The sequence below is a fragment of the Lampris incognitus genome, chromosome 2, assembly GCF_029633865.1.
Source record: "Lampris incognitus isolate fLamInc1 chromosome 2, fLamInc1.hap2, whole genome shotgun sequence".
Lineage (NCBI taxonomy): Eukaryota > Metazoa > Chordata > Actinopteri > Lampriformes > Lampridae > Lampris > Lampris incognitus.
The window spans coordinates 46,736,367-46,749,798 of NC_079212.1; the positions used below are offsets into that span (position 1 = coordinate 46,736,367).

The 13,432-nt window shown below is 43.6% G+C and overlaps 1 protein-coding gene across 1 annotated transcript in view; it reads right to left on the bottom strand.

Annotated features, from left to right (window-relative positions):
- The window catches only part of cpne9 (copine family member IX), a 126,038-nt gene that overhangs the window by 44,440 nt on the left and 68,166 nt on the right, over positions 1-13,432 (bottom strand). The window contains exons 8-11 of the mRNA XM_056299852.1: positions 5,270-5,373; positions 4,369-4,473; positions 2,671-2,712; positions 2,291-2,366 (exon numbers count right to left, since the gene is read on the bottom strand). Of these exons, the coding sequence (XP_056155827.1) occupies positions 2,291-2,366; positions 2,671-2,712; positions 4,369-4,473; positions 5,270-5,373 (327 nt within the window). The remainder of the gene's footprint in view (positions 1-2,290; positions 2,367-2,670; positions 2,713-4,368; positions 4,474-5,269; positions 5,374-13,432) is intronic.

Genomic DNA, 13,432 nt, shown 5'->3' on the forward strand with positions numbered 1-13,432 from the left:
AGCGTCGGATGGTGGTCTGTTGGATGACTTTGAAGACCAAGAAGAGGGAGAGCATGAAGGCAGAGCCAACGATGAAATGGTGGAAGTTGAAGAAGGAAGACTGTTGTGTGGAGTTCAGGGAGGAGTTAAAACAGGAACTGGGTGGTATAGTGAAGAGTTGCAGGATGGCTGGGCAACCACTGCAGAAATAGTGAGGGAGACAGCTAGGAAGGTACTTGGTGTGTCATCAGGACAGATGAAGGAAGACAAGGAGACTTGGTGGTGGAATGAGGAAGTACAGCAAAGTATACAGAGGAAGAGGTTGGCAGAGAAGTGGGATAACCAGAGATGAAAGTAGACAGGAGACAGAAGAAAGACAGGAGTACAAGAGATGCGGCATAAAGTGAAGAGAGAGGTGGTGAAGGCAAAGGAAAAAGCATTTGGTGAGTTGTGTGAGAGGTTAGACATAAAGGCAGAAAAGGACTTGTAACAATTGGCTAGACAGAGGAACCAAGCTGGGAAGGATGTGCAGCAGGTTCAGGCGATCAAGGATAGAGATGGAAATGTACTGACAAGCGAGGAACGTGTGTTGAGAAGGTGGAAGGAATACTTTGAGGGGCTGACAGATTAAGAAAATGAGAGAGAGAGAAGGTGCGATGATGTGGGGATAGTGAATCAGGAAGTGCGGTGGATTAGCATGGAGGAAGTGAGGGCAGCTACGAAGCGGACGAAGAGTGGAAAGGCAGTTGGTCCTGATGACATACCTGTGGAGGCATGGAGATGTTTCGGAGAAATGGCAGTGGAGTTTTTAACTAGATTGTTTAACACAATCTTGGAAAGGGAGAGGATGCCTGAGGAGTGGAGAAGAAGCACACTGCTACCAATTTTAAAGAAAAAGGGTGATGTCCAGAGCTATAGCAACTCCAGAGGTATAAGGTTGATCAGCTACAGCATGAAGATATGGGAAAGCGTAATAGAAGCTAGGTTAAGGGGAGAGGTGATTAGCGAACAGAAGTATGGTTTCATGCCACAAAAGAGCACCACAAATGTGATGTTTGGTTTGAGTGTTGATGGAGAAGTTTAGAGAGGATCAGAAGGAGTTATATTGTGTCTTTGTGGATTTAGAGAAAGCATATGACAGGGTGCCAAGTGAGGAGGTGTGGTATTGTATGAGGAAGTCGGGAGTGGCAGAGAAGTATGTAGGAGTGGTGCAGGATATGTCTGAGGGCAGTGTGACAGTGGTGAGGTGTGCAGTTGGAATGACAGATGAGTTCAAGGTGGAGGTGGGATTACATCAAGGATCAGCTCTGAGCCCTTTCTTGTTTGCAATGGTGATGGACAGGTTGACGGACGAGATCAGGCAGCAGTCTCTATGGACTATGATGTTCGCGGAGGACATTCTGATCTGAAGCGAGAGTAGGGTGCAGGTTGAGGAAAGCCAGGAGAGGTGGAGGTATGCACTGGAGAGAGGGGGAATGAAAGTCAGTAGGAGCAAGACATACATATGTGTGAATGAGAGGGAGGACAGCGGAATGGTGAGGATGCAAGGAGTAGAGGGGATGAAGGTGGATGAGTTTAAATACTTGGGGTCAACTGTTCAAAGTTACGGGGAGTGCAGAAGAGAGTGCAGGCAGGGTGGAGTGGGTGGAGAAGAGTGTCAGGAGTGATTTGTGACAGAAGGGTACCAGCAAGAGTTAAAGGGAAGGTTTACAAGATGGTAGTGACACCAGCTATATTATATGGTTTGGAGACAGTGGCACTGATGAAAAGACAGGAGGCGGAGCTGGAGGTGGCAGAGTTGAAGATGCTAAGATTTTCATTGGGAGTGATGAAGAAGGACAGGATTAGGAATGAGTATATTAGAGGTGAAGCTCAGGTTGGACAATTTGGAGAGAAGGCAAGATGTGCGGAGGAGAGATGCTGGGTATATTGGGAGAAGGACGCTGAAGATGGAGCTGCCAGGGTAGACAAAAAGAGGAAGGCCAAAGAGCAGGTTTGTGGATGTGGTAAGAGAGGAAATGCGGGTGGCTGGCATGACAGAGGAAGATGCAGAGGACAGGAAGAGATGGAAACAGATGATCCGCTGTGGCGCCCCCTAACGGGAGCAGCCGAAAGTAGTAGTAGTAGTAGAAGATTGTTTTTGATATCCAATCCTTTATATACCATTCTTCATTTTATACATCGTATTTTTGTGTTAATTTATGTCATTAAGTTTATTATCTGTCTTTCTATCTCTCTGTCCACTCATCCATCCACCCAACAGGTCCCAAGGACATAAGGATCAATGAAGTACAGCCGTGTTGTGTCTCACCTCATAGACATTGAACTGGTTCTGTCCTCGGGAGAGTTCCCTGTAGCTTGTTGTGAACTCACCAATGAAGTCGTGGCTGAGAAAAAAACCCCACTTAACATGTTTATAATGACTCACACATCTCTGTCCCAATTCCAGATCTCATTGTTTGTTTCTTCTGACTTCCGAAGTGACTTTATTTTTCTTCTACTCGTTTTAAACATGTTTTTATCTCTTTCTCTATTAATTTTTTTATATATTCATAAATATAAGTTGAGCGTAGTGCTTTGTCAAACACATTAAACTTCTCGTCTTAAGATATTGACGTGGCCACCTTTTAGTAGTTGTGGACTTTTTGGAGATGTCATTGGAGGTGACATTGTCAGTGCAGATGATTTTACCTTCCATCTCGATCCCAGTCGTAGACGTCAACTTTCACTGTCCTGGAGTGGAAATAAAGAGATAAAGAGTCTCACTTCATAAGGTTCTTTTATTACCAAACCATTTCCTGTCCATAAAACAAGTACCTGAAGTTTATTGTATCAGAAGGAGTTTTCCACAGTTATAAAAAGCAGTCCAAATACATCATTAGGGATGTGATATGGTTTCCATGCTGAAGGGGATGTTGCTGCAGCAGCTAGCTGTAATATCATGTGAGCATAAAATTACAAAGACCCGTCTGTGTTCAGAGCAGTTTGGATCAACCGATAAAACTGCTTTAATTTGCACACTTCTCTCAACCTAGTGTTTTACTTTGTTTTATCAAACTTCAGGCCATATGTAAAGATGTTTCCCTTATTGAATGAATGACTAATTCTGAGTACAATAACATATAGAGGCTTTACAGTCCCCAAGATTATAAGAATAACTACAGCTCCTCCAAGTAACAATATAATTTATATATACGTGTATATATACGTATATATATATATGTATACGTATATATACGTATATATACGTATATATATATATATATACGTATATATATATATATTATGTTCATAGTTCATTTCATGGATTAGAAGATAACAGGAATAATCAGAATGGAAGAGAAAGCGTGGTAAACATCATGATGATGGATTAGGGATAAAATAAGAATGACACTGTATGTAGAATTGTTTGCACATTCTAATTAGAAATGTAATAGTGTATCTCAGGTACATGGTACAAATTAATTTCAAACCATGTTGCTCACGAGCGAAATTCTACTACTGGTAGGCGACACTTAATATTTAACTGCAGTGACACACTTAAAAAGGCAGTGCAGCTTACCATTTACCTGTTCATTAGTTACATGAAAAAACCTGCTCCAGTGATCGCTCTTTGTAAAATGCACATGCGTCACGGTAGTGACTTGTGAAAACTAAGTCAGTCCTAATAACACCAGTGCAGGTCTCTGGAACAACACGACCAACTGCTGGCATTATTCTGACTGCCCCAGTAACTGCTGATCTCATCCAGGTACCCCTGCCCTGCCCCTTTACTTGCCCTGACCATAGTCCATCCATCCATTATCCAAACTGCTTATCCTGCTGTCAGGGTCACAGTAATGCTGGAACCTATCCCAGCAGTCATTGGGTGGCAGGCGGGGAGACACCCTGGACAGGCTGCCAGGCCATCACAGGGCCAACGCACACACATTCACACCTGGGGACAATTCAGTATGGCCGATTTACCTGACCTACATGTCTTTGGACTGTGGGAGGAAACCGGAGCACCCGGAGGAAACCCATGCAGACACAGAGGACGACCCAGGACGACCCCCCCAAGGTTGGACTACCCCGGGGCTCGAATCCAGGACCTTCTTGCTGTGAGGCGACCACGCTAACCACTGCGCCACCGTGCCAACCCGCCTTATTCAGATGAATATTGAAATCACCAAGAATTAGAATCTCATCAGAATGAGTAACAAGACCTGAGACAAATTCTTCAAGAAATAGTGAGTAACAGCCTGACCATATTAAAATGGTCTAACTATGCTCCTCGGTTTCCTGCCTCAGTTCATTATCTGAATACTAATGAAACACCTCAGGACAATATATTGGCACTTAACTCCAATAAACAAAATGGACAGCTAGTTGCAGGGTAGCGAAACTGACCTGTCATAGTCTCCATTACAGAGAGCTCTTACGGGGATGGTGAAGGGCTGCCACACGGGGTTCAACGTGTTCTTGATTACCTCCGTCTTGTGGCAGATGGTGAACCTGTGAGGAAAAAGAGGAGACAAAGAGACAGGGCCACTGCAGCATATTCCCATATCACAGAATTTCTGATTAATGGATTCTGCACAAAACGCTATGTGAATCGGTGCCCCTCGAGCACCCTTACACAATATAATAGATTAGTTTTGAAGATTAGCTCCGCTAGACAGAAGATGAATATTGTGGAGAATCATTGCAAGATGACCATGAAAAGGACACTTGAGCATTGGAAACACAAAAAGACCTTCCGTAGAGACAGATTCTGTTGTTAACGTCCTCTTAACTATTTCAAAGTTCCTCCATATCCACGAATAAGCGCTAAATTCAGCATACTACGTGTTAGGTTTTTGCAGTTTCTTTAATTGTATGGCATATAGCATTCATCTATAAATTAATTTAAGGTTTCCTTTCTCTGTCTCTAAAATATTCAAACCCTTCTCAGTCGGGTGGATGGATTTCTGAGCAGAGCTGTTCTGCAGCATCATTATGCAGTCACATCACCACATCTGTTTGTACCTGGGACTGGCCAAGCACAACTCAATGGTCTTTTACAGACCGGGGCTAAAGCGCCCACATATTTCAGTCTTTTGGCTCATCCAGTTTAGAAACACATGATGTGTTTCGATGTAAAAACACAGCCAAATGAGATGGATAAATCACACATATTATTGTAAAATAGCATTTTTATGATCCAATTATCATAAAACTTATAATAATAGTAATGATAAACGAGTTCTTTTCGACAGAACTACAGCACCAAAGTCATGTGAAAGTGAATACTGAGTTCATCCGGACTCACGTTCCATCTTCATTACTTCGGTAGAAGACAAGGAAGGGGTCCGACTTGCCAAAAAAGTCCTTCTTGTCCAACTTGTTGGCACAAAACTGCATGGTGGCGATGTCCTAGGAAGATACAAAACATTTTGATTTACAACCTTATTACCTGAGATGTTTTAGTTGATAATTTGCTAGCTGTGAAGCACTTAAACAATGGCTCAGCATTTCATTTTCATTTTCAGAATCACACTCAGACTGTAAGTCACATGGCATTTTATATATATATAGTATATAGTATGTGAACACACACACACACACACACACACACATATATATATATATGTACTGGGTTCTCAGGGCTGCTGGGAACCACCCTCGGCTGCCCCAGGAATTTGCTATATTGGTGTCAGTAGTGGGATGGTGAGACAGTGCAGCCAATCGAAGCGCGTGCACCCAGAGGCGTGAGGGACCTGATATGCTGAAGCGCGGGGATGCGCTTCCCGAAGGAGGGGGATAGTGTAATGACCACAAAACCTCATGCCACCCGGGCGACCCAAATTCGCTTCCCAGTTGCGGCTGCAGTTCCCGGCTGCCCCCAGAATTTGCTACATTCTCTGGGCACACGCGCTTCCGATGGCCTCACGGTCTCACCATTCCAACTCTGACAACAATGTCGTGAATTCAGGGGGAAGCCGGAAATCTGCCACAGCCGGGAAGCCCGCACCAGGGGCGACTCCACTAACCAGTCAACTAAAGGGCCTGACCCGTTAGCCAACTGGCTAGCGAGTCTACTCACCACCCTGAGAGCAGGATAAGCGATTTGAATGATGGATGGATGGATGAATGTATATATATATATATATATATATATATATATATATACACTACCGTTCAAAAGTTTGGGATCACCCAAACAATTTTGTGTTTTCCATGAAAAGTCACACTTATTCACCACCATATGTTGTGAAATGAATAGAAAATAGAGTCAAGACATTGACAAGGTTAGAAATAATGATTTGTATTTGAAATAAGATTTTTTTTACATCAAACTTTGCTTTCGTCAAAGAATCCTCCATTTGCAGCAATTACAGCATTGCAGACCTTTGGCATTCTAGCTGTTAATTTTTTAAGGTAATCTGGAGAAATTGCACCCCACGCTTCCAGAAGCAGCTCCCACAAGTTGGATTGGTTGGATGGGCACTTCTTTGAGCAGATTGAGTTTCTGGAGCATCACATTTGTGGGGTCAATTAAACTCTCAAAATGGCCAGAAAAAGAGAACTTTCATCTGAAACTCGACAGTCTATTCTTGTTCTTAGAAATGAAGGCTATTCCATGCGAGAAATTGCTAAGAAATTGAAGATTTCCTACACCGGTGTGTACTACTGCCTTCAGAGGACAGCACAAACAGGCTCTAACCAGAGTAGAAAAAGAAGTGGGAGGCCGCGTTGCACAACTGAGCAAGAAGATAAGTACATTAGAGTCTCTAGTTTGAGAAACAGACGCCTCACAGGTCCCCAACTGGCATCTTCATTAAATAGTACCTGTTAGAGCCTGTTTGTGCTGTCCTCTGAAGGGAGTAGTACACACCGGTGTAGGAAATCTTCAATTTCTTAGCAATTTCTCGCATGGAATAGCCTTCATTTCTAAGAACAAGAATAGACTGTCGAGTCCGACTGCAACAGAGGAGAAAACTGTTCTCGTAGTCTGAGGTTTTGGACCTGATGGACCTCAGCCTCTTGCCAGATGGTGTCCAGGGTGGGAGGGGTAGGCACCTGGTAACCTTTTTGCTTTTACATATCATCATGACATTTTCTTTGCCAATAAGGGGTATTGGCACATTTATTTTCAGAGTAATTTTCTGAATAAAAACAATTTTTAAAATGTGTTGTCCTCTGAATGCTGAGTATATGTATTGGTAATGCAAAACAGAGTCACTAACTAAACTGTAGTAGCACAATTTGATTTGTAATTCGATGTCATTTAATCATATTAAAATATCTGATTGATTCTTGTTCAGAAGCGGGATGTTTTTCATCATTTAGAGATGGTTCTTAGACGTGGTCTTAAAGAGAAATGAGACTAATAGGATTGTAATGAGCTTGTTGAAGAAACGATGGCATGCTATCAGCTTAGTCATGAAAAGAGATATTATGTTTCTAAATAATTTGGCCTAGCAGAATCTTATATATGAAAAACTGGACTGGGCCTCAATCACAGCCATTGCAAACATGGCTTTCCTATGTTGTCTGGAAAGGCGAAGGTTTGAGTGCAGCATTTAGTTTTGAGTAGGCAGAAGTAGCGGCAGAGCAGAGCCGTATCGCTAATACCAACCCAATGCTGTAGACCTGGCGTTCCCACTGGTGGGTCGCAAGAGGTTATATTTGGGTTGACAAATAAATTTGCAGAATTTCTTCCATAGTCTTTTATTTAAGACCAATATCTGCAGCACACATTTAAGACACACCAGGAAGCTCGGTATTTATGATAATAATCATCATCATCATCATTATATGTATATAGCACTTTTCTAGACACCCAAAGCGCTTCACATTGAAGGGGGTAACTCACTTCAACCACCACCAATGTGTAGCACCCACACATCAGCTTGAGGTGTGGAGGGAGGAATCATTGAACCAATTACATGGGGGGATGATTAGGTGGCCAGATGGAGAGAGCCAGGTTGGGAATTTTGCCAGAACACTGGGGAACCCTTACTTTTTGCGATAAGCGCCATGGGATCTTTAATGACCACAGTGAGTCAGGACCTCGGTTTAACATCTCATCCGAAGGACGGCATCTCCTACAGCACTGCATCCCCGTAACTGCACTGGGGCATTGGGATTTGATAGTTGTTGTTTTTTTTCTTTTATTAGGACCAAAGGCAAGACTGCCCCCTACTGGCCCACCAACACCACTTCTGGCAGCTACTCGGTTTTCCCGGGAGGGCTCCCATCCAAATACTAGCCAAGCTCACACCTGCTAAGCTTCTGTCATTTGGCAGAGCCAGGGTACATGTTGGTATAGCTGCCGGTATATTTCTATCATACTCACGGTTTCTGTCAGATATAGACTGAACGTTGCACCTGATATGCCCGTTATGCTCTCCTCTCATACTCGGGACTGGAATGCAATGATAAAAAGCACCCAGGCCCACCTCACATTAGCGAGGTGTAAATAAAATTAATATGCAAAACTAGATATTTGGAGTATGCCTAAAAATATAATATGAGGGATAAGTAAATAGCACATAATGGGCCTAATGAGATTTGATATGGAATAGATCTGATGTCGTTAACAAATTGATTGAATGACTGTTTGATAACAATACCCGCACTTAAATGCAAGCCTACGTGTTCTGATAATAGGTATGAGCATTTAAAAAAAAAGTTCAACAAACAGCATGTTTTTGATAATACTGAATGTTCTTATTGTTCTGATAATTGTACTTTAACACTGAATCTCCCCGCCTGCCACCCAACGACTGCTGGGATAGGCTCCAGAATCCCACGACCCTACTCAGGACAAGTGGCTCATTGATGAGAGGGAAAAGAATGAGAGCCCGTTAACTCTGACTAAACGCACTTATTTTGTGTATTATTGTTTTACTGATGAAAGGAAGTAAAAACAATGATAGCCTGCAAAACTCCGCCTAAATGCATTTATTTGGTCTAATTCATAAAGTTAAGGAGTGATGGAAACGGATGATCTGCTGTGGCGACCCCTAACAGGAGCAGCCGAAATAACTCGTGCATAAAACACAGGTTTGATTCATCAAACGTGTCTATTCAGAATGGCTGATTTACCTACTCAAGATAATACAAGGTGATGCAGAAACGGCAGTAAAAATGGTCAGGAACCATTCATTTATCCACAGTTTTGCGCTTCTGACAATTTATAGATAAGGCCTATTGTGAATTGGGTCACAATGGTTTGTCATTTTTAAAAAGTGGGTCCCCAGGAAAAAAAAAAAAAGCTTGGGGAACACTGCTGCAGACCATTAATCAGAGTGCAACTCTAAAAGTAATTAAATTAAGTGGTGTCCCACATCTGCTGTGAAAAAGAGGCTTTCGGTCACATTCAGAAGGGCAGACTCAGTACTGTAGAGTGTCCTACAACAGGACTGAAAATTGCCAGAAAATATTGTTTTCGTTCGAGGAGGACAATGATTTGACAACATGCACCATCTCCTATACTTTGGCTAGATACTGCAGCTTGGAGATGGGTCTAAAGTTATTTCAGGATTTCAAGGTTTGCAGTCCTTCTTTTAAGAGAGGGACTGCAAAGCTGCGTATTTATAGCGTGATGAGATAGAGCCAGTAGCCAGTGAACTTTTAAAATGGAACGAATTTTGGGGCCGCTTGCCTCTTAAGACTTCCTTTATAGCGGCACCAGGCAGCTGCAGCACCCAGGGACCAACTCCAGTTCGTCTTGCCATGTCTTGGTCGGGGGCACAGACAGGAGTATCAACCCTAACATGCATGTCTTTTTGATGGTGGGGGAAACCGGAGCTCCTGGAGAAAACCCACCACAGACACGGGGAGAACATGCAAACTCCACATAGAAAGGACCTGAGATGACCCCCCCAGGGTTGGGCAACCCCGGGGTTCGAACCCAGGACCTTTTTGATGTGAAGCGACAACGCTAACCACTGCGCCACCGTGCCATCCAATTGGTAGAGTAATGGCGATGGGAGGATGATATAATTGCCATTCAGACCAGCTTCCTACAAGCCTTGCTTTTGCCCTGCATTTTGTCTGCCACCTGATACAAAACCTCCTAGGAAATGTAGGGATTGATTTACGGTGTACATAAAAATATAGAAAACTTACTTTACTTAATCTGTGAACATAGCGCCTCTTGTTCTATGATCGTCTTTTGAGTTACAGGTTGGAAATAAACATGTTAGGCTATGAAGAAAGAAAGAAAAAAAAACCCTAGGTTGTCCTTGCAGCAAGTAATGTAAAAGACATGGCCAAAACCCATAAGGTTACTATATGGTGCCACTTCATGTTTTGTTTGGAAGGGTCCAGATAAGATAATGGTTTTAAACAGACACAGCAGATTAACAAGAGAGATAAATAACTCCTGTTCAAGGGGAGCAATATTTTAAAAAAAAAAGGATATTGTGGAAGCAGAAGTGAGTCTTCGTTACATGAAGACTCAGTCAAAGGAGCTGTGAGTCTAACTGTGTGAGTCCGCTGAGCGAAGAGACAAAGGACATCGAATCTCAGCTAAGTACAAATGATCTTCTCTCACATGTTTTTCATTCAAACATCATGTACTTTCAGTATATTCCTGTTGTTCACCACAAGCGCACATCTCATTCTTTCTCCAGGAGAATTCGCAACCCTGCCAACCTTCGTCAACTTCAAAAGGCTGTTGCTGCTACCACTTCCATCTCCATGGGACCATGGAACTGCCAGTATGTGGTCAATAAGTCTGACCTCATTCCTGCCTTCTCCCACACTCTGCACTCCAAGTTCTGACACTTACCGAAACTTGCATTCACACAGAGCCCTTGCTGCCCTCTCAACCTTCTCCCACACTCATTGCTTGACTGGATGAAAAGGAAGGACAGCTTTGGTAATCCCTGAGAATTGGAAATTCATCCAACTCCTCTCCAATTGTAATAATACCTAATTTGAATCCCATGCAACAACTATTACTGATCCTGGTGAAATGTACATTTGAATGCCATGCAACAACTATTACTGATCCTGGTGAAATGCACATTGTTGTCATCTGTCGACCACCCAGGTCAGCTCAAAAGTTTTGTGGAGGAACTGGACATGCTGCTCTCGTCCATCCCAGAGGATGGCTCTCCGCTTGCAATCCTGGGCAACTTCAACCTCGACAAGCCACAAGCTGCTGAATTTCTCACTCTGGTGTTCTCCTTCAATCTGCACCTCCTCCACACCCCAGCGACACACATAGCAGGCACCCAACTGGATCTCGTCTTTGACACATAACTCACTGACAACCCTCTTGTTACCCCACTACACACATATCACTTTTTTATTTAATTCTCAGTATATGTGCCTCAGTGTCCAACAGTTTCCCCTCCTTATGCCTCTTTCCATCAAAACCTTCACTCTCTCTCCCCCAATCAGTTCTCCTCTCTGGTCTCTTCTCCTCTCCCCCCGCCCAACCATCCTTTCTCACTTGATGATAACAATGCTCCATACCAACCTCATGTCATGACAAACTCTGTCCCCTCTCCTCCAGATCAGCACAAGAAGCAACCTCCAGCCCATGGCTATCTGAGACTCTGAGGATATCGGACAAAGCTCCGGTCAGCTGAGTGGAAGTGGCATAAGTCTGGAGACCGCATTGACCTAAATAAGTATCAATCCTCTTTATCCTCTTTTTCATCTGGTATCACTAGCACAAAAATTACTTACTATCAGGACAAAATTAGCAACACTAATTTTGTCACAAAAACGGTTCTCTACTTTCAAATGTCTTCTCAACCCTCCTTCCCCCCTCTAGCTTCTTACCTGACTGCTGATGAAGAGAAGGTGGCAGATAACAGCAGCCAGTTCTCTCCACCCCCTCACACACACACACACACACACACACAAAGCCTCCAGCACACAACACCACTCTACACCCTTTCTCTTCCTTATCAGACAATGACATATCTAATCGCCTCCTCTCTAGCTGCCCTACTACCTCTCCTATCTAACCCATCCCCTCTCATCTCCTGCAGACCATCTCTCCCACTCTTATACACTCACTCACGCACATCATCAACACATCACTGAAGACTGGCACATTCCCCAATACATTTAAGCAGGGTCAAATAAATCCACTGCTCAAAAAACAATCACTCAATCCATTACGAGTATTATTATCTAAACCACTAACCTTCTGGATCCTACCCACTTTGGCTTAAAAATTGGTCACTCCACTGAGACTGCCCTGCTGACTGTTATGGCCACCCTGTGGGCAGCAAGATAATGCATCCATTCTTGTTTTGCTTGATTAAACCACAGCGTTTGACATCATATCCTCTTGTCCAGCTGATCTAGGTATTACAAGAACCACGCAGATGGTTCGAGTCCTACCTCTTGAGCAGATCCTACATGGTGTTGTGGAATGGAGAGGTATCTAAGTCACCAGGGAAGGACTGGTGTCCTGCAGGGATCTGTGTTTGGCCCTCTTTTCTTCTCATTGTAGACCTTCTCACTGGAATTGTTTATCCAGGTGCATGGTTTCTCCTACCACTGCTATGCTGATGACAGCCAGCTCTACCTCTTTTGTCCTGCTGGGGACAACACTGTCTCAACACGAATCTCACAATCCCACACACACACATCTCTATCTGGATGAAAGAACACCACGCCCAACTTAATCTCTCCAAGACAGAGCTCATCATCATCTCGGTAATTCCAACAATTCAACACCACATAAATGTTCAGCTCGGCTCATCATCATGGTGTTGTATTAACAGAGTGTACTAACAACATGTGAGTACTAATCATATTGCACTAACAGATCAATTAATTTAAAAAAAAATTTTTTAACAAAACTTTCACTTTTCCCATGCATCCATTATCCAAACCACTTATCCTGCTCTCAGGGTCACGAGGATGCTGGAGCCTATCCCAACAGTCATTGGGCGACAGGCTGTAAGACACCCTGGATAGCCCGCCAGGCCATCACACAGGGCCGACAAACACACACACACACACACACACACACACACACACACACACACACACACACACACACACACACACATTCATACCTAGGGACAATTTTAGTATGGCTGATTCACCTCACCTACATGTATTTTGGATGGCAGGAGGAAACCAGAGCCCTCGGAGGAAACCCATGCAAACTCCACACAGAGGGCGACCCAAGACGACCCCCAAGGTTGGACTACACGGGGGCTCGAACCCAGGACCTTCTTGCTGTGAGGCGACCGCGCTAACTACTGAGCCACCGTGCCGCACTTTCACTTTTATTTCTTTAATTTCTATTCTGATTCTTCACAGCTATCTTGCAGTTGTATCTGGTTAAATTTAGAAACAGGGTGTTAAGGTTGCTCCAATGGTCAATGTATGCTTTGATTCTTTCAAGCCTCTGGTGGCAGGGCCTTTTCCTATCTGGCCCCATTCTTGTGGAATAATCTGCCTGCTGCCATCAGACAATCAGCCTGTTGAGTCCTTTAAATCCAAA